We start from the raw sequence: 22,575 nt of genomic DNA on the forward strand, positions 1-22,575 counted from the left end.
CGCCTTCTGTCTCGCTGCACCCTACGCCTGGAATAAACTTCCTGAGCCCCTACGTCTTGCCCCATCCTTGGCTACCTTTAAATCTAGACTGAAAGCCCACCTCTTTAACATTGCTTTTGACTCGTAACCACTCGCCTCCACCTACCCTCCTCTCTTCCTTCCCGTTCACATTAATTGATTTGATTTGCTTACTTTATTTATTTTTTGTCTATTAGATTGTAAGCTCTTTGAGCAGGGACTGTCTTTCTTCTATGTTTGTGCAGCGCTGCGTACGCCTTGTAGCGCTATAGAAATGCTAAATAGTAGTAGTCTCTTGTAACCAGAGCTAATATTGTGATGTCATAATGCCTCAGGCCACCAATAAGAGCCAACCTCATCAGTGATGTCACAATGGCTTGATTGTCCTATACTTGGCTCACTTTTATTACATAGCTCTTTGAGCAGGGACTGTCTTTCTTCTATGTTTGTGCAGCGCTGCGTATGCCTTGTAGCGCTATAGAAATGCTAAATAGTAGTAGTAGTAAAGCAAGAAGTGGACACGGCCCCCTTTTGCTCTGAAGGGCTCGTTTGTCTCCTGGGCACAGAATGGGGGGAAAACTTCCTTAACAAATTAAGGGGGGTCTTTTACTCAAAATTAATGCATGTTATCTGCAGCAAGGCCAACAGGAATAAAATGGGCCCTTTGGCAGATAACACGAACAAATGTTTAGTAAAAGATCCCTAAGTCTATAGTTCAGCACTATAGGCAAGTTGAATTGTGGCCAAAATTGATCCTTTTAAAATCAAGACGGGCCAGGAGTAGGATCAAAATGTATTGAGACAGCAGCGACATTAGCTTCTATCCAAATAAATTTATCATTTAGCGGGACTGATTTAGCAGGTATGTTATCCCTTCAAGTTTAACACTTCATATTTAGCAGCACTACCTAAATGGATAGAGCTGGATGAATATCGGGTAAAAGTTATCCGCTTATCTTTATGCAGCGGCCATCCAGCGGCGTAGCTAGGTGGGGCCATGGGGGCGGAGGCCCCCACAGATTTAGCCCTGGCCTCCCTCTACTTTCAACCCCCCGCCACTGACCCTCCCCCGCCACTTTTGACCCCCCCGCCACCGCCGCCGACCCTCATTTGCCGCCGCTGCCGCTAGATACCTTTGGTGGTGGGGGTCCCCAACCCCCGCCAGCCGAAGTCCTCTTCAGTGCCTGTCTCTGGCGTGTTCGCTGATCTGTTTCTGTGAGTCTTGACTCCTGACGTCCTGCACGGACGTGCAGGACGTCAGGAGTCAAGACTCACAGAAACAGATCAGCGAACGCGCCGGAGACCGGCGCTGAATGGGGTTGGGGACCCCCGCCAGCAAAGGTACCTGGCAGCAGTGGTGGCAGGGGAGGGGCGGAGGTGGTCGATAGTGGTGGGGGAGGCTGAAAGTGGCGGGGGAGGGGGTCGGTGGCACAGTGGGGCTAAAATGTGCCCCTCACCTCGGGCTCTGGACCCCCCTCCCACCGAGGTCTGGCTACGCCCCTGCGGCCATCGTTCTGAATATTGCATTTCTAGCAGTAACTGTGTCGGGAAGTAGCTGTGATATTTATATCTGTTATGTTTTTTTTTTATTTTTCAGCACAGAGCTGCATTATTAATCCAAAGCAAGACAGCGCGGAAAAAGACATGCCCTACCAAAAAAGCATTCCAAAGAGAGAGCACAGCGTGAAGGAGATTCTGAAACCTTCCACCCATCAGCCCAAAGCAAAGGAGCCGGCACGGATCAATATTTCACCAGCCACGCCAGAGAAAGACCTGGAGGAGCCGAGGAGAAACTGTAGCCCCGACAGGCCATTCTTTCCTCGGGTCATCTACCCCATCCACCCTCATGTTCCCGAAGACTACCTGAAGGCTGCTGTGGTCTATGGCATGGAAAGACCCAGTTACATTACCCCCTCACCCATCCAGTCGGTCACAACACCCAGCCCGTCAGCAAGAAGCAGTCCAGAGCAAAGCTTGAAAAGCTCAAGTCCTCACAGCAGCCCAGAAGCCACGTTATCGCCTCTCCACATTTCTCAGGAACAGAGAGATTCCTATCCGTACCTGAATGGACCATACAGCACAGAAGGGTTAAGGTCGTACCCTGGATATGCACCCCCTAACAGCCACCTCCCTCCAGCACTGATCACGTCCTACAACCCCCACTATTCCAAATTCCTGCTACCTCCATACAGCGTGGGCTGTAACGGCTTGAGTGCTTTGAACAATTTTAATAACATTGGTAATTTCGGCTTCCTCCCCCGAATGTACCCTCTGTATAACAACCTCTCCCACCACATGCTGAACCAGGCCGCCCTTCCGGGCGCGCTGGTTCCTGAAGGAGCACGCAGACTGCTTCAGCCCGAGCAACCCAGAGACCTCCTCATCCCAGCACCCACCAGTGCCTTCTCCTCAATCGCAGGTGCTGCAGCCAGCATGAAAAACAAGTTAAGCAGCCCTAACAACGGGTCTCCCGCTGCTGGCACAGCGGCCACGTTAGAGCACGCCATGCAACCGAAAGCTACCTCAACGATGTTGACCAGCAGCAGTGAAGAAGCCATGAATCTCATTAAAAACAAGAGAAGCATGACCGGATACAAAACGCTTCCATATCCGCTGAAGAAGCAGAATGGAAAGATCAAGTATGAGTGCAATGTTTGCTCCAAGACCTTTGGCCAGCTCTCCAACTTAAAGGTAAGGATGCAGGTCAGGCTCGAGACTCTACAGTGTAGCTTGGTACCCACCGACTGAGCTTACAATGTTGGTAATTCACCAGAAGATATGCAAGCTATTTGGCTTTTATTTTTCGGTGACGTTAAGGGGTCCTTTTACTTAAGGTGCGCCGAAAAATGGCCTGCGCTGGTGTAGAGGCATATATTGGATGTGCGCAGGTCCATTTTTCATCGCACTCGTAAAGGTACCTGGCGGTGGCGGGTCGAGAGTGGCGGGGGAGGGTGGAAAGTAGAGGGGGCCAGGACTAAATCTGTGGGGGGCCCATGCCCCCGTGGCCCCACCTAGCTACGCCCCTGCTTCCTGTATCTTCTGGGGTTATAAGTGCTGGTTCCCAGGATTCCCAGCAAGAAGAAACTGGGCACAGGATCTTCCAGACAGCAATGCAAATTTCTGCCACTGGGGCCCGCCAGATCTTACTGGTTCTAATACATTAACGCCCAGTTGCCCTTAATTGTCAGATTTATTGAGCGCAACATTTTTATAACTTTTTAGAAGCTGTAAATGGTAGAAAGTCCTACGGCAAGGTTAAGGTCTTTGAAAACCACAGACACAATGGCAAGCAGGTGCATCATGTGTTCTGTCACACGGGCCAGGTTGATGCAAGAAACTGAAAATTAAGTGAGAATAAGATATATGTATGTGCGTGTATACCTTGTCTGCAGTTTGTGTACATTGTCTCAGTTCTCTTTGAAACTGGAGTTAACACGTTTGTTCTTTCCAGGTCCATTTAAGAGTGCACAGCGGAGAGCGGCCTTTCAAATGTGAGACCTGCAACAAAGGATTCACACAGCTGGCGCATCTGCAGAAACATTACCTGGTACACACGGGAGAGAAGCCCCACGAATGCCAGGTGCACAGAATGAAATTTTGATTGCATAGGAAGACACAATCTAATTTGGCGGTCTCTTGCCATCCTAATTGTAGTCTCATATATATCCCTTTCTCAGTTTGCTTTGTTTCACAAAATAATTACCCCGGGTATAAGCAATTTTCAATATAGTTACAAATTAATATACCATTATAATCCAGGAACCATGAAAACATGGATTACTAATCATAAAAAAAATATATCTTTATTATAACATTTATATAAAATTATGTATCTCACAAACAAACGTTTTTTTTCCCATAAGTCCACTTGAATAAATCGTGCTTCTGTGACTACAGCTCCACAATGGCACGTCTGTCGTACTCTGAAAATGCTGACTGTCAATATCCAAAGCACGCATATGCAAAATTATGAGCTCCAATCCCCGTTGCACAGTCAAACCAACCTCTATCAAACCTCCTAAAGCGTCACTGCCATGGTTCAAATCTTGGCGTTCTCTACTCAGTTTCAGCCACAATTTCAGTGCAAGAGTGAGACTCTTGCCTCCCCGATGGAGCATCGGCAGATAGCTCAGAATAAACTGGGAGATTTAAAATTTGTGGTGTTATACCGATTGCAGAATGTTCGGGGTGGCGATGTGTCCGCTTTTTTGGCGCGTAAGGAACAACGCTTCATTTTTATCTGGAAAATCGTTTTCCCTATGGGATTAAATAAGGAAGTTGAATGGGCCATTATTTAAGTCACATGCTAGGATTCAACCAATCAATGCTGACAACGCTAGTGTTTCATAGCGAATGCGTTGGCTTCTGGTTATAGCAAGATGTCATTTTAAGTTCTGTATGTTGGTCTACCAGACTTTGCGTGGAAATATTCCTTTTTATTGGGTGGGATTTTTTTTCTCTGTAGTAGTCGGCTTTTGAGGGGGCAAATATCTCTTCTGTTTCCCTCTCAGTTAAATCTCTGAAACAACTTTCAGCTTCAATTCCACAGAATCCTCTTCCTTCCTCTGTCCGCTGCTTAACTCATTTTTGGGTCTTTTGTAAACAATTGAAGGCTGTTTTATTTTAAGAATACATGAAATGATTTTAATTGAGGTTTTGTTTTTATTTCTGTAAATTCCCCCCAGACGGTTGTTGCGCAATAGAAGTTCCCAATGTAATGTAATGTCCGTTGACGTTTGTACATCTCTTTTGGCGTCTTTGAATTTGTTTAGGATGGCAATACAAAGTAAGAGGGTCTTTAACGTTTAAGGGAGATTAAGGTCAAGGTTTATTGCCTCACACGTTGCTTGTACTGTCGTTTATATTTGGTTTTATAGTTCAGCCCCTGCAAACGCTCGAGTGCGAAACATGGGACCATGTCGGGTCTAAAGCCATGAACTGATATAAACACAGTCAAGATTATTCAGGAACATGTTGACTTTTGAGTCTCACTCTTGCATTGAAATTGTGGTTGAAACTGAGTATGCCCTGCAATGGTGCCCCGCGAGGGTATATGCATGTTGCAGTCGATTCAGAATACAGCTGTGAGATTAATTTTGAAGAAAGGGCTTGAGAGATCATGTATCTTCCTTCTTTCTTCATTGCATTGGTTGCCTGTTGTGTTCAAAGTGAAGTTTAAAATGTTGACAGGATTGCATCCTCCTTATATTTGTAAGAGAGGATTAGTGCATACGTTTCAGGGAAGGGAAGAGAAAATGGGACTTGATATACTGCCTTTCTGTGGTTTTTGCAACTACATTCAAGGTGGTTTACATGGTATATTCAGGTACTTATTTTGTACCAGGGGCAATAGAGGGTTAAGTGACTTGCCCAGAGTCACAAGGAGCTGGTGTGGGAATTGAACGCAGTTCCCCAGGATCAATCAAAATCCACTGCACTAACCACTAGGCTACTCCTCCACTAGCAACATTCCATGTAGAAGCCTGCCCTTGCAGATCAGCAATGCGGCCATGTAGGCTTCTTTTTCTGTGAGTCTGACATCCTGCACGTCAGACTCACAGAAACAGAAGCCTGCGCGGCTGGTTTGCTGATCTGCAAGGGCAGGCTTCTACATGGAATGTTGCTAGTGGAATAGCAGCAGTCCATGTAGAATCTCCAATAGGGAAAGGGATATACCGCCTTTCTGAGGTTTTTGCAACTACATTCAAAGCGATTTACATATGTTCAGGTACTTATTTTGTACCAGGGGCAATGGAGGGTTAAGTGACTTGCCCAGAGTCACAAGGAGCTGTAGTAGGAATCGAACTCAGTTCCCCAGGATCAAAGTCCACTGCTTTAGCCACTAGGCTACTCCTCCACTCTTTCAGCTTTCCAACTCAAAGTTTATTAGTGGTGCCAAGGCCCCAAGATGGCGTAATTAGATGGTATGCTTTTCTGTGGTTCTAGTTCAGGTATAGAATAAGTTGCTTGAGGCCCTTCATAATCACACTGATTTGTGGGACTCTGTTGGGAGTTGAAGACTTGGCCTTTTTTCGACAGGCACTTTCAGGGATTGTAGGTGATTTTTAGTAGGGCGTTTGGGTTAATAAATGAATAAACAAATTGACTCATAGCTGGTAGCACTGAATACGAGCAACTGGGGTATCAGGATGGTTCACCTGTACACAATTCCTTTCTCCTATGAGAATGTCATAATCCTGCACTTAAAAATTGCATATGTGAATCTTGAAAAGTGCTCATTATGTATTTCCTAATCCTAAGGTTTTGTTTATAAAATACGCCATGCGGGATATAAAGGGAGGAGGGATAATGTAACATCTTTCAGAACAATTACTGCCCCATCATCAAGATCTCAGGTTCTGAAAATTAGTATCATGTTCACTTTGTCATTTTGGGTTTAGGATGAACTTGTAATGTACAGAGGCAGAAGAGTAATATCTTGTATTATTTAGTTGACGTACGTCATGCATTGGTGTCTTTTGCTCTCTTCTTATCTACATTGTATTTCTATTCCTTCAAAAATTAGGTTTGCCATAAACGATTTAGCAGCACCAGCAACCTAAAGACCCACTTACGACTACACTCTGGAGAAAAGCCATATCAGTGCAAACTATGCCCAGCAAAATTCACCCAGTTTGTGCATCTCAAACTCCACAAGCGCCTCCATACCCGGGAGCGTCCACACAAATGTATCCACTGCCACAAGAGCTACATTCACCTTTGCAGCCTCAAGGTCCACCTCAAGGGCAATTGTCCAGTAGTTCCAACCTGTGGTCTGTCTACAGAAGACCTGAACCGTATCAATGAGGAAATTGAGAAGTTTGACATCAGTGACAGTGCAGACAGGCTAGAAGATGTCGAGGACAATATTGACACATCGGCAGTTGTGGAAAAAGAAATCCATTCCATTCTCAGAAGAGAGTTGGAAGGAGTCGGTCTCAAAGTATCATTGCAGAGAAACATGGGGCCTGGGCTTCTGTCCTCAGGATGTAGCTTTTATAACCCTATGGACTCATCGGTTCTGAAGTTGCCTCACAGTCATCCCTTACCTCTACCCACAAAGGTCAAGCAAGAAACAGTGGAATCAATGAACCTTTAAAGACTTTTCAAGGAAACAAAAATATTTTGTAATTTATGACTTGGGGAGTGTGGGGTTTTGTAGCAATCATGTGTACATAGTTTGATGCTAAGTTATCGTAATCCTCAATGGGTTGCTCTCAACCCCTCTCCAAAGAAGGAACCCCACAATACTGATTGAATTCTCAGGGCATGAAGAAAGGCATAGCCTATTTATTGCCTAATTACTTCTTGATATTGTTGTTATTGTTATTTTTATTACAAGACAATCTATTCGTAATTATTTTTTTTCAATAATAGTACTTCATAATTTATTATGCAATTTATCATTCAAAAAGCAATAATTAGAAAATAATGTTTACAATGACTGGAAAATTCATTGTAATTTGGATCATAAATGTTTATACTGTTTGTTTTGTTTGTATGTGCTCATGTGTTGTAGATATTTCTGTAGGTTTATTTTAAGTTAAGAAGAACCTAAAACTGAAGAGAAGGAAGGGAGGCACTACTTCAGTTTGTTTGTTTTTTTTTTAGAAAGTCTACATATCAATGTCAAGGTTTTTTTGTGTTGCCAAAGTTGGGCATTTGACATGTTGACTCCTGGGTTCATTTGCTCTACAGTACCTTGTATGTATGTATGTTTGTTTTTTATTTAATTTTTTTTTTTTTAGTGTATAGGTGTGATGAATGACCCAGTGATGACTTGAGTAGCAAGAACTGAGGATAGGAAAGGATGCCAAGGAGCAGGTAGCTATGAGAATTTGCTATCTGCAGCTTTCTCCATGAAAACATCTAGGTATCAAGCGACTAGCATATAGTTTTTCTGTTTGTCTTCTGAATCACTTATTTACAAAACTAGCAAGGGATGACTTCAAGCTGCTTGAGGTTAGTCAATCCATGGGGGTTTCTAGTTAGAAATGTGAAGATGATAGCCTCTTGTAGAACTCAGTTGCTTTCTCCTAATGCCCTTCACTGATTTTCTGGGTGATTAAAGCCTCTTTGTTGACATGTCCCTGTAATGACAATCGTCCATTTCGATCACTTCCCTTCCTTTAGCACCATCATGGTCTGAATGCATCACCTCCATGAAACACCCAACCCCTGTAATGGGTAAAAATTCCATCTGAACCATGACTTCATACACTTCATGGAATTAGTTCATTGAACAAACTCATGAAAGTTGGTTTCCTGGTCACTTTCATCTTATTTAGTATTCCACCAATTTTCTTTACTTTCTAGCATGTTCCAAATGTTTTCAATTTGGTAAACTGAGGTAGCAAGCACTTTTCTCATAGCTGCACAATGGGAAACATCCTTTACTATATAGGTTTCGTAATGCATTCACTGAAAATGAAATGGGACTTTAGATTTGACAAAGACAAATAATATATTCCAAAATCCAAGGCGAATGCTCAGCTGAGCTCGAAGTGAGTTACATATTCAGTTACATCATTATTTTCAATGCCCAAATTAACTTACAAACTAATTGTACCTGAGGCAAAAGTGGGTAAAGTGATTTACACAAGGTCTCAACCCTGGCTTCCTTGGTTCGCAACCCACTTCTAACCACTACACTACTCCTCCACTCTGCCTTTGCATTCTTAAGACACAGATTTCCCCAAACCAATCCAGAAATTTCGAATTTGAGCTCTCAGACTAACATTTGGCTTTCCCTTCTCATCCTGGTTAAAGCCACGGGACCCATACAAGCCTCATCTTCTAATGACCTTTTTATGTGTGTATGTATGTTTGGAGATTATGTTGTGGTTTTCAACCTAGTCCTCTCAGCCAGCCTAGTTTCAGACTATCCACAGTCAAACACATGAGGCATATTTGCAAGCTCTGCTTCCTTCTCTGCGAATCTGCCTCATGCCTTTTCATTGTGATTATCCTGAAAACCCAACTGGCAGACTGTAGGCTGACAACTGGATTGATAACCTATTTCCATCCCCCTTTTCTTTATGTCTGGAACGTCTCAGCTGACCACAAAAAGAGGGAGGTCATTCCCAAAATTCGACAATTCATTAAATAAACTCCATAAGCAAATCTTTTTAAGTCTAGTACAATTAAAAACCTTAAAAACACATGGATTATATATTGCCTGCCCAAAGCAGATTGAAGTCTTCAAGCTCCAATATTAAATACAGAAATCTCCAAAGGACAGACTTTTCTAGAACGTTTAGATAAGTTCCATCTGACAGTTGCTTCGTTCTTAGCTTTCTCTGGAATTCATATGCTACCTCTCCTTTCTGTAGGTCTCAGTACGTGTTTCTTATTCTTGGTAAGGCCCATGAACATTTTATTCCTTCTGAAAGGCTTTGTCTATGATGTCTGATTTTTCAAAGCTGAGGATCACTGGCGCCTGTGATCCAGGTGGCATCCATGAGGATGAGTGGAACATTTAAAGAGCAACCTAGTCTGTCACTGAGTTGAATTCACAATTTTAAATCTAAAAAGTGTGAAACGATGCAGCCAAAATCAATATGGCTCATTTGGGAGTAATAAGAGACCTTTATTACAACAATCTCAAAACACGATAAATTTTGTATAGGAAATCATGGCATCTGAGAGTGTCTTTGGGGGAACATGATACAGCTGTTTGTGACACCTGTATCTTTCTTGGATCTTCATATATCATGTATTTTGTACAAACTCATATAAGTATACCCAGTCACAATGATCCCATATGGAATGTGGAATGTGTGAGCTCCATCGTGTAATGAGTAAAGCACACACGTGTGTTCCTTCCTAGGTTATTCTCATATCATACCGATTTCATGTTTTCACTACGGAGGGAGTAACATTTCCCCACCTCCTCTTCCTGTCTGAACCATGTTAAAAGATAGCGATCTATGATTGTTCACGCTTTCATGGAATTTAGTATACATCAACAAAATGTGTTATGATAACTGATTCTGGCCCTTGCTAGACCCCCAAACCAACAAAAAGAAGATCCAAATCTCCTGTAAAATGAAATGAAAACCACAAAAAGGGTGGAAGATAAACCAAAACAGACCAGAAAAGGAACATAGGGAGTAAGAGCACCAGAAAAGTTTATTGGGACCCTACACGGTCCGTGTTTCGGCCAACAGGCCTTCCTCAGGGGTCCTGAATCTGACGTTTACAGATGCACCTCCGAGATACTCACGAAACGAAAAGCAAAATACGCTGGTGCTGTCTGGTAGCGGGCATAGGCGTATATGCTAGGCCCCTCCCCACTGTCCCTGCCCCCACCATCTGCCCAGGATATATCTGTCAACAGATGTGCTGGTGTGTGAAGAGATTAGCTGCCTGGGTTCTTTGAAAATTGGTTTGGTCACTCATTAAAGCAGAATAGTTCAACTTTCCTGTTATTAGTCGTTGGGTTACTTATCTTTTGTTGTTGGGGGACGGGGAGTTCGACTTTCTGTCACATTATCATGTTTCTCCCTTCAATATTTATTTGTAATTTTTTTGTTGGAAAGGGCACTGAGAAGAAAACAAAAGCTGTTATTTGACAACATTTTACCTCGTTGCGTGTGTCCGGTGGTTCAGGGATTGGGGGAGGGAGTGTTTTCCCCTACGAATTTTCAGCTTCATAGATGAAACCAAAGGTGCACAGGAAATAAATACCAAGATAACCATGCAGGTCTTTTCAATTTTAGGATTTTTTGCTGAGCCCAAAGATATCCTGTAGGCATTCAAGATGACTTTTGGGACCAGATGTACTGAGCATGCTCCCTACTGACACAAGATGGGGAAAAATTTCTTTAGTACATCAGACTGTGACTGCTGTGTGCTACTCAGGAGACTGAGCTTTCAAGGATGTTGAAGCCAGTTTTGTTTTGAACATAAGAGACGACATTCCAATGACTTCTACTGAAAACCAGACCTTGGGGATTTAGCCAAGACAGCCTCTAAGACACCTCTTGCAGGGGACTTGTATGAATAGAAAGTGGGGGTTGCATATGAGTCGCGGTGATCCTGATTTTTTTTTTAATGTAGCAAAGGATTCACTTCTTCATATTTGATGGACAACATTAGTGGTAAAATGGGGGAAGTCTTCATTGTCCAACCAGGTGGATGTATCTAGCGGTAAGGGTTTTTTTGGGGGGGGGGTTTTAGAGCTAAGGCATTCAGGTCATCTTGTGTCTTCAACAGGAAGCCTCTTGTCCTTGTCGGCAAAGGAGCAGTGACATCACCTCATCCTGATCCCCTTGTAGCAGGATGATCTGATGATGCTGACCGCTGGTTTTCCAGGTGTTGTCTCTGAGAAACCTGTGTGGCTGGTGATGGAGAACTCCGCTCTCTGCCGAAGCTGTGCTCTGATCCCCAGACATATTGGTCAGCCAACAGGCCATTCACCTGGTTGGACAGTAATCGGTGTTTTCCTGCAGAAGTGTTCTTCAAATCATACAATAAACCAAAGTACCACTGGTCTGGCACTGGACACACACATCCTCTTCCTTTTAATTTTGGTCTGTTGTGCTTTCCTATATTTGATACCAATTTTTTACAAGGATTATACGCGTCAGCTTTAAACAGAAAAACAAATAAGGTCTTTCTTCATGAATTTCTTTCATGTGAATGTAGCAAACAGTTGTGTTTCTTTATTTTGTTTCTTCCTCGCGTTCTTAAAGAGAAATTCCAACCAAAGTTAACAGACTTTTTTTTACTTCTTTGCTAGAACAAACTGTATCTTATGTTTACATACTGGTTTACAAATTGTTATTTATGTGCAAATTGTCAAAAAAAAGTGTACATTAAAATATGTTTGTTGCTATATAAACGATTCTGTTGTACTGTTGTATCTAGGCAATAGCTAGTAAACAAAACTCTCATCGGATTTTTTTCACAGTGACCCACGTGAATACAGCAGTTGTGGAGGTGATGGGAAAAAGAGTGTAAAGAGAAATAACACAGTGAAATTATCATTATAAAACTGCTGGTTTGTTGGGCATGCCACTGGTGTAGTCACAGGTGGGCCAGGGTCCACCTACTTAGGGCTCCGACCCACCTAACAGTTTAGTGGTAGCTGGTGGAGATCCCAAGCTCTGCCAGCTGAAGACTTTCCCCTGATAGTAACTAAATTCTACTCTCCACAATACTGGCACCTGCGCATGCTCAGTTTTCAGCGCGTGCCTGCTGCAGACTGCCAAGGTGGAAAGAAGCATTTTCCTGCCAGCTGAGATATTTTTTTGGTGGTGGTGGTGGTGGTGGTGAGGAGAACATTTGGTGCCCACCCACTTCTTACCTAGGCCCACCCAAAATCTGTTGTCTGGCTACGCCCCTCACAGAGCTGTGGGTGAGGTGGCAGTGACATCAATGATTTGGACAGCTGACATTCGTCATCCAAAGGATCCAGAGACCTGAATGTTGACCTCTCTTCTGGCCTTACACATGGCCCCTTGTTGGGTTTGGTAAAATGGTTTTTCAGCAGTGAGCTCTGTGACGTATCAGACACCCCTGTATCAAAAATGGCCTATGACCCATCAAAGAAGCCACGAGGAGTTTAGCAATGCTAAGACGGATTAATAACATATAGTGATATCTCAGGCTATTGTATCTTCATAGATATTTCTAGCAATACTAGACCCCAAGCCAGAAGGACCTTAGGTCTTGGCCTGACTGGGGACATTTTGAGGAGAGCCAGCCTTTGCGGCCGCGTTGCTGATCTGCAAGGGCAGGCTTCTACATTACTACTACTACTACTACTACTTATCACTTCTATAGCGCTACAAGGCATACGCAGCGCTGTACACCATACACGAAAAGACAGTCCCTGCTCAAAGAGCTCACAATCTAAATAGGACAGACAAACAGACAGAACAACTAAGAGGTAGGGATAAAAGGGTACAGGGCAAGTGAGTAGTGGTTAGGAGTCAAAAGCAGTGGCAAAGAGGTGGGCTTTTAGTCTGGACTTGAAAACGGCCAAAGACGGGGCTAGACGTATAGGCTCGGGAAGTCTATTCCAGGCGTGAGGTGCAGCGAGATAAAAGGAACGGAGTCAGGAATTAGCAGTAGAGGAGAAGGGGACAGATAAGAGAGATTTATCTACAGAATGGAGTACTCGAGGGGGGGCGTAGGGAGAGACAAGAGTGGAGAGGTACTGGGGAGCGGCAGAGTGGATGCACTTATAGGTCAATAGGAGAAGTTTGAATTGAATGCGGAAACAGATAGGGCCCTTTTACTAAGCAGCCCGTGCTACCCCCCCCCCCCCCCCCAGCATGGGTCTTTCCCACACGCTAAGGCCACTTCTTATGCTGCTGTGAAATGGCTGATTATTCTATTTTGCCAATAATGGTCAGGCGTTAATTTTCCCATTGGCATTTGGCCATTAATGCATAAGCACTTACTGACATCCGTTTTGTAGCTGGTAAGGGCTCACACGCTAACCACATGCTAATTGGTTAACACACAGCAATGTAGTTGCACTAAACGATTAATGCAGAACATGCCTACATTCCCCTCCCCCCCCCAAACCTGCTCCCAGCACCAAAAAATAAAAACTATTTAGCACGCACACATGCAAAAACTACCATGGGATGCCTGTAAAAAAAAGGGGGGGCGATGTATCTACTAATAATGTTCACAAATGCTGTGTCAGTAGTACCCTGGGGTGGGGGGGGGGCGGAAAGCCTCAAAGTGCCAGGGTCAAATATGCTCCCATTGGCAACCTACAGATCCTTTTGACCAATCGCTTGGTCATTAAAGAGCAAAAACCTCCCCAAAGTAACTAATCAACAGCACAGGAGATATTGTCATTGGGAAACTTCCTCATTAGTTCTATTCCTCTTGAAAATTTGCTGCTTAAATGTCAGCCAACATCTTCATGTGCATAATTCTAACAAAAGTTGAAACTTAGCTTCTATTAGACGGTCTGCCGATATCCACGGTTGCCACAGCTTCGTTTCCCCCGACCAACGATGGCCAGCGTTTCGCTGTGCTTCTTATGAGCTATTAGCTGCTTCAGGGTCCACGTTGGAAATAGATAGACAATGGCGCCTCAAACTGAGTCGACCGGCAACACATTAACAAAAGCCTTGAAAACGACGCACGACCACCTAAACTTCCGGAAATCACTAAAAGCCTAACCTATTCAAAAAGGCACGCCCTGCCGATCCAACCTAAATGCCTGATCTCCGCGACACAACAAAACTAAAGTACGTAATGGACATAAGTCAACTCTTCCGCTGTACGTTTCCCTAAATGTGACTGTGCTACCTGAACTTTATCCTACCACAACATCACTTTGTATTTGTTCACACCGGAGCCTGCAAAGGCCTCTCCGGTACTATGTAAGCCACATTGAGCCTACAAATAGGTGGGAAAATGTGGGATACAAATGTAACAAATAAATAAATAAATAACTTTATCTGGATAGTCACCCGGTTAGCAGAAAATTGCCACTAACTGGATTAACTCCTAGCTCTGCCCAGACTCTGCCCTGGACCATCCTGGAACTGTCTGGATAGTGCCAAGATGGTCTGACTGGATAATTCCTGCTCTTACCAGACACAATCCACTGTTTTAAGAACATTTCACATTCCATAACCTAGTAAACAATACGTAGAAATATAAAATAGTACATTTTTATTATAAACCACCTCGAGCTAAATGTTTGGTTGGTGTGGAAATAACATTATTATTATTATTATTATTATTATTATTATTGTGCATTAGCAAAACCAGATCCAACTGCTCAATTAACTCATAAAAGCAGTCAGTGGAAATAACATATAGCGAGTGCCTGGGATCCAGTACTGGAACACCGTGTGCCCTGGAGTAGGGACATACCAGGTAGAGTAAAGGAGGGGAATATTCCATCATGATCCAGCACCCCCAAGAGCAGGGTTGCAATGGTTGTTTCCTTTTCCTAGACTAGCTAGAGATCCCTAATTCTGCTGTGGACAACTTGGTTTAAGTAAATGTGTCCAAAATTGAACCAATATATAAAAAGCCCTGAGGCACTCCCATATTTTGCCCCCCCCCCCCCCAAAAAAAAAACCAGAAAATCTCTTCAAGAACACATCAGCTATTATTACTTTCAAGAAAATAGTTACAGAGTAGATGACAGCAGACAAAGGCTGAAATGGCCCATCCAGTATGCCTAGTAAGGTGGTTAGGGTGCTCTGTGCAGGTTTTCTGCAGGCCTTTGTTTAGAGTTATAACAGGAAGATCCCTTAATGGCCAGCACCCAGTTATGCCTGTGGAAAGTCACAATTTGAACATTTTTGATTGAGATGATGTGCAATATTTCAACAAACAAAACAGCGAAGATGACTGACAAAAATAAAAAAATAATATTAAAAATAAAATGAAAAATCAAAACACAAAAATATAAGAAGTTTCAAATTTGTATTTAAAAATATAATAAAAATCATATAAAAAAAGGGGGGAAACGACACTTTGGTTGTGAGAATTAAAAAAGAAACTTTATTAACCAAAGGATAACAGGGAGAAAGGGACTCGACACAGCTGTGTTTCGGCCATACAGGCCTGCGTCAGGAGTCTCTTTTCTGGTCTTTTCTGTCAGACTTTGTTTTAAGCATTGTTTCACGCGATATTATCAGAAAAGAGACTCCTGATGCAGGCCTGTATGGCAGGGGCGTAGCCAGACAACAGATTTTGGGTGGGCCTAGGCAAGAAGTGGGTGGGCAACAAGTGTTCTCCCCCCACCCACCACCACCACCACCACCACAAAAAAAGTATCTCAGCTGGCGAGAAAACGCTTCTTTCCACCTTGACAGTCTGCAGCAGGCATGCGCTGAAGACTGAGCATGCGCAGGTGACAGTATCAAGGAGAGTAGTGTTTTCATCAGGGGGAGGTCTTCAGCTGGTGGAGCTGGGGATCCCCACCAGCTACCACTAAATGTGTGCTACTGTTGGGTGGGCCTGAACCCTAAGTGGGTGGGCCCTGGCCCACCCAGGCCCACCTGTGGCTACGCCACTGCTGTATGGCCGAAACACAGCTGTGTCGAGTCCCTTTCTCCCTGTTATCTTTGGTTAATAAAGTTTATTTTTTAATTCTCACAACCAAAGTGTCGTTCCCCCCCCACCACCTTTTTTATATGATTTTTATTATATTTTTAAATACAAATTTGAAAACTCTTATATTTTTGTGTTTTGAGTTTTCATTTTTATTTTTAATATTATTTTTATTTTTGTCAGTCATCTTCGCTGTTTTGTTTGTTGTTGTTCCTTGCGAAGACTGGTTTCTTCTGTTTTTTTGTACTACGTGCAATATTTGAAAACACTAATTGTGCTAGCCTTCCTTTCCTTGAAGATGAATCATTTCTCATTTTGCAATTGAATGGCAGCTGGGTCAGTTTGGTTGGACCTTCTCTGGTATTTCCTCGCATGAATCTACCATGACTTAAAGTGGCCATGACAAATTGAACTGAAAGGAAAGAAGGGCAGCATCCCATAATTATCTCAGGCATTTTGTTCTCTATCTTCCTCCACCCCAAATTGGTTGTCCTACCAGTTCCACCTTTTCCATGACAAGAGTCTTACTGGAGCTATATAAACTTGCCATTCTAGACTGGCTACATATAACGTGTACAGCGCTTTTACATCCCGTACTGCTATAGAAATGATAAGTAGTAGTAGTAGGTTACACAGAATACAGCTCTTGCCATGGAGTAAAGAAATTCAAGTTACACATTTCCAAGAACGGAGCTGATCCTTTGAATGACTATAATCTATATATATAAAAGGCAACCCCAACGTTCTGAAGCCTCCACGGAAGTTGAGGCGCCCGAGATATCCGGTGTGCCCTGGAGTGTCTGCACCGCCCTCGCGTCAAAACGTCATGACGTCGAGGGCGGAGCTATTGACACTCGAGGGCCGAAACGGCCCACAGCGAACAAGGCAAGTAGCTTCGAGGGACGGAGGGAGGGGGCCCCTTGCTAGCGCCCGTTTCATTCCGCTCAGAAACGGGCATTTTTTCCTAGTATATATATACAACTATGGAATGGGCTCCCAAAAGCCCTGAAAACAATCCACGACCACTTGAACTTCAGGAAATCACTAGAAACCTACCTCTTCAAAAAGGCCTACCCCAACGACCCCACGTAACCCTCTTCACCTACCAACACAGCATGACTATGATCGAACAGGACAACACGCAATCTTCATTCATTCCGACCCTCCACTTATACCTCATACCATCACTATACAACTTTGTATTTGTTATCAACTGACTTGGCGAACGCCTTTACGGTACTATGTAAGCCACATTGAGCCTGCAAATAGGTGGGAAAATGTGGGGTACAAATGCAACAAACAAACAAATAAATAACAAGGGCTTCTGATTTTAGATTTTAACCATTAAACACTCCAATGTATTTTTAAAAAAACCCTAAAATAGATGTTTATTGGATAAACACCAGAAAAATGTACTTTCATAACTCTTCCCTTGTTCACCTTATATCTTCTATTCTGTTTTTGTGCCAATTCTGCACTGACGACTCATTAACTGCACAATGTATTTGATTCAAGTACCTGTGTCATGAAAGTGTCAATAAACAATGAGTTTTCATACCCTCAAAGGGCCCCTAATTACCTGGAAATTAAACACCTAGGGGAGGGGTGTGATTGAGGGGGGGTATTTATTTCTTTATGTCCATTTATATACCGTATCTTATTGCGACTATACGGCACCATATATACAATTAAACAGACAATGGAACTCCATTTATGACAGGAAAGTACAGCAAACAGAATTGACTACAGAATACAAACCAATACAGATTAAGATTTAATATACAGTGAAACTACCCATTTATAACCGTTTCTCTTATTCTAGGTTCTGTTCTATATAATTTATAAAAAAAAAAGTAGGTCTTCAAGAGTTTCCGATAGTGAATATAGGATCTCTCCAGTCTAATCTCATTTGGGAGACTGTTCCAAAGAGAAGGGGACAGATAGAAAAAAGCCGATCTTCGTGTGGATTCCCATCTAGCCTTAGCAAGAGGTGGAATAACTAACCTGTTATCCGTTAAAGATCTAAGAGTTCGCATAGCGGTGTAGGAGCGAGGCTAAGCCTGGGCAAGGTGTTAAGTGTGGAGGAGGAGATGAATCTGGGGGAAAGAGTGTGAATGAGGGGGTGGCATGAGCTCACGCTGGGTGGGGGAGAGTATTTATTTATTTATTTATTACATTTCTATCCCACATTTTCCACAAATGCCCTCAACTCAGTAGCTAAAAGTATATGGGTAGGTTTACAGCACAAAACAGGGAGGACTTTAGGATTGCTACCACAATTAGACTACTGCAATTCGTTATACCTTCGGAAATCAAGCGAACTGCTCACCCGTCTACAGCTCATGCAAAGTACTGCTGTTTGGATGGTTTGCGAATTGGACTGCTTCGACAGCGTGTCATCACTTGTAATTCTCTATCCGGAAATGGCGATCGCCATTACGGCATAATGTAAGACACATTGGGCCTGCAAGCTGGTGGGAAAATGTGGGATACAAATGCAACAAATAAATAAATCATCGATTCACGATCTCCACTGGTTGCCAACTTGTCAGTGCATAAATTTCAAGGTACTTTGCTTAATTTTCAAATCTGTGTTCGGATCAAATTCAGAGGGGTTGAGCGAACTACTCGTTGTGCCATCCCCTAGCAGAACTTTGGGTCTTCTGAGAACGCTGAAATTAGGTTTTCCATCACTGACATGAATTCTCTTCAAAACCATTATCGAGAATTCCTTTTCCTTTTGTAGGGATGAGACTGTGGAATATGTTACCACCGAATCTAATGCACATAGCTTCCTACTTCTCCTTCAGGAAGGCCTTGAAGACTTATCTGTTTGACAATTAGGTATTATGTCTACAGTTTCAGACCACCCGTGAAACTGATTTCTTCTTATTATTATTATTCCTCGAGATGTCACTTCGCTCAGTATGAAGAGCTGCACTTTCCTTATTGTAAACTGCTATGAATCCTTTATGGCAGGGGCGTAGCTACAGGTGGGCCTAGGCCCACCCAATCTCAGCTCAGGCCCACCCAGTTTTACAGCAGCTGAACAGCCCCAGCCTTAGTTTCTGCCATCCAGGGGCGTAGCTGCGGGTGTAGGCACTTTTTTTCTGGGTGCCAAAGGAAGGGAAACGGACTTCAAACGTATTTTACCTGTGTTGCTTAATCAGGCATTTAGATTTTTTATAAAGCAAAGTATATGCCATTGCTATAATCATACTGCAGGATCCTGTTATGTGTGTTGACATATTTGCCATGATTGTAGACTTATATCTGGTCAACTTTGATATGGCATGATGTAACTATATTTAAAAATATTGTTATCTCCCGTTAAGTATGTATGGGGTTTATTTTGATGCAGGGCAGCTGTTGGGCGGACTACTTAGAAATCCATCATCAAGTGCATTCTAAGGCATTATTTTGTAGTACCCCAAGAAACACTACTCATACGTAGTGCCCACCCATATTAGCTCCGAGCCCACCCCAAATGTCAGGTCTGGCTACGCCACTGCTTTATGGAAACTGGGTTGTCTATAAGAATACAACATGTACTTGCAGGGACGGAGCAGAGGGAGGCACTTTGCTGGAAGATGTGCTCAGATTTCTCCTGGTGAAGATTTCTTGGCCCTATGGTGAAGCCCTTTAAACAAATAAAGGCTAGCTGAGCCCAGGTACAGAACAAAACAAAAATCTTTTTTTCGATACGTAACAAAAAAAAAAGCATGATTTTCTTACCTTTCCAGGCTTCACTTCTTCCTCTTAATCTGGGCCTCTGTGCTTTTTTTTTTTTGTTTTGTTACATTTGTACCCCGCGCTTTCCCACTCATGGCAGGCTCAATGCGATGGGCAATGGAGGGTTAAGTGACTTGCCCAGAGTCACAAGGAGCTGCCTGTGCCTGAAGTGGGAATCAAACTCAGTTCCTCAGTTCCCCAGGACCAAAGTCCACCACCCTAACCACTAGGCCACTCCTCCACTGTTGCTACTATTTGAGATTCTACATGGAATGTTGCTATTCCATGTAGAAGTCGGCCCTTGCAGATCACCAATGTGGCCACGCAGGCTTCTGCTTCTGTGAGTCTGACGTCCTGCACGTACGTGCAGGACGTCAGACTCACAGAAACAGAAGCCTGCGCAGCCTACTACATGGAATGTTGCTAGTGGAATAGCAACATTCCATGTAGAATCTCCAATAGTAGCAACATTCCATGTAGAATCTCCAATAGTAGCAACATTCCATGTAGAATCTCCAATAGTATCTATTTTATTTTTGTTACATTTGTACCCTGCGCTTTCCCACTCATGGCAGGCTCAATGCGGCTTACATGGGGCAATGGAGGGTTAAGTGACTTGCCCAGAGTCACAAGGAACTGCCTGTGCCTGAAGTGGGAATTGAACTCAGTTCCTCAGGACCAAAGTCCACCACCCTAACCACTAGGCCACTCCTCCACACTCCTCCTTCACTTTGGGCCTGGGATTTTGTCTAAAGAACATAAGCACTGCCATACTGGATCAGACCAAAGGTCCATCAAGACGAGTATCCTGTTTCCAACAGTGGCCAATCCAGGTCACACGTATCTGGCAAAAGCCCAGAAGAGTAAAACAGATTCTGTGCTACTTATCCCAGAAATAAGCAGTGGATTATCCCACGTCCATCTTAATAAGGGTTTATGGATTTTTCTTTTAGTAACTTGTCTAAACCTTTTTTTCAAACCGTGCTACACTAACTGCTTTTACCACACTCTCTGGCAACAAATTCCAGAGATTAATTATGCATTGAGTGAAGAAATATTTTCTCCAATTTATTTTAAATTACTACTACTACTACTTAACATTTCTAGAGCGCTACAAGGGTTACGCAGCGCTGTACAGATTAAGAAAAGGACAGTCCCTGCTCCAAGGAGCTTACAGTCTAATGGGCGAAATGTCAAGTAGGGGCAGACCAGATTTCCTGAATAGAGGTATGGTGGTTAGGTGCCGACGGCGACATTGAAGAGGTGGGCTTTTAGCAAGGCTTTGAAGATGGGCAGGGAGGGGGCCTGGCGTAAATTAACTACTTAGTAGTGTCATTACATGCCCCCCTAGTCCTTGTATTTTGGAAAGAGCAAAAAAGCGATTCACGTCTACCCGTTCTACTCCACTCAGTATTTTATAGACCTCAATCATATCTCAGCCATCTCTTCTCCAAGCTGAAGAGCCCTAGCCACTTTAGCCTTTCCTCATAATGAATTTGTCTTATCCCCTTTATCATTTTTGCCACGCCTCTCTGTACCTTTTTTAATTCCATTATACATATATCCCTTTCTGGGGTTTTCCTCTTCATTCCAGGTTCCTCAGCTATGCCCCTGTTCAGGTGGGTTGGGCTGTTGTCCCTTCAGGAGAACCAGGAATTTTGTCTGTGTACTCTTTCCACTACTTTAGACATGATGGAGCTGATATCTACTGGGAATAGATGCTTTACCTATCTTATTGAGGTCTTGAACGCTGCTCCTTTAGATTTGCACCAAGAAAATAATTATTTTTCATAAGCAATTGAGTCTGCCCCCCTTCAATCTCATTTCATGTCCATGAACGAGAGGACATGAAATGAGATTGAAGGGGGGCAAACTCAAGAAAAATGTCAGGAAGTATTTTATCACGGAGAGAGTAGTGGATGCTTGGAATGCCCTCCCGCGGGACGTGGTGGAGAGGAAAACGGTAACGGAATTCAAACACGCGTGGGATAAACATAAAGGAATCCTATTCAGAAGGAATAGATCCTAAGGAGCTTAGCCGAGATTGGGTGGCAGAGCCGGTGGCAGGAGGCAGGGATGGTGCTTGGCAGACTTATACGGTCTGTGCCAGAGCCTGTGGTGGGAGGCGGGTCTGGTGGTTGGGAGGCGGGGATAGTGCTGGGCAGACTTATACGGTCTGTGCCAGAACCGGTGGTGGGAGGCGGGGCTTGTGGTTGGGAGGCGGGGATAGTGCTGGGCAGACTTCTACGGTCTGTGCCCTGAAGAGGACAGGTACAAATCAAAGTAGGGCATACACAAAAAGTAGCACATATGAGTTATCTTTTTGGGCAGACTGGATGGACCGTACAGGTCTTTTTCTGCCGTCATCTACTATGTTACTATGTAAAAGTTTTTTTGGGGGGGGTCTGGTTTGTTTCTAAACTGTTTAGTATTGCTATCAAGACAAAGCTGGATGCGATTTGTTTTACCCCTTGCCTGTCAGGTTCTCAGGATATCCACAATGAATATGCCTGAACTTGATGTACATACACTGCCTCCGTTCTATCTCTTTCATGAATATTCATTGTGGATATCCGGAAAACCTGACTGGTAAGGGGTACTCCAGGACCGGACTTGGGAAACACTGGTTTAGTTGACCTGGTCATTATGAGGCAGGATTACTGTGTTGGTGCAGTAAGTCATCGATGAACTGTGTCATAACCAGAAATGAACTAGGCAGACCAGATTCATACCTGCCATCATATTCTATGTTTCAGTAGTACTGGGAATCTCATCACACCA

General features: G+C 43.5%; 1 protein-coding gene across 1 annotated transcript in view; it reads left to right on the forward strand.

Annotated features, from left to right (window-relative positions):
* PRDM1 (PR/SET domain 1) overlaps window positions 1-7,263 on the forward strand; it is a 49,636-nt gene extending 42,373 nt beyond the window's left edge. The window contains exons 5-7 of the mRNA XM_030195662.1: window positions 1,616-2,709; window positions 3,470-3,598; window positions 6,545-7,263. Of these exons, the coding sequence (XP_030051522.1) occupies window positions 1,616-2,709; window positions 3,470-3,598; window positions 6,545-7,117 (1,796 nt within the window). The 3' untranslated portion in view covers window positions 7,118-7,263. The remainder of the gene's footprint in view (window positions 1-1,615; window positions 2,710-3,469; window positions 3,599-6,544) is intronic.
* The last annotated feature ends 15,312 nt before the right edge of the window (window positions 7,264-22,575 follow it).

Source organism: Microcaecilia unicolor, chromosome 3, assembly GCF_901765095.1.
Source record: "Microcaecilia unicolor chromosome 3, aMicUni1.1, whole genome shotgun sequence".
NCBI classification, from domain to species: domain Eukaryota; kingdom Metazoa; phylum Chordata; class Amphibia; order Gymnophiona; family Siphonopidae; genus Microcaecilia; species Microcaecilia unicolor.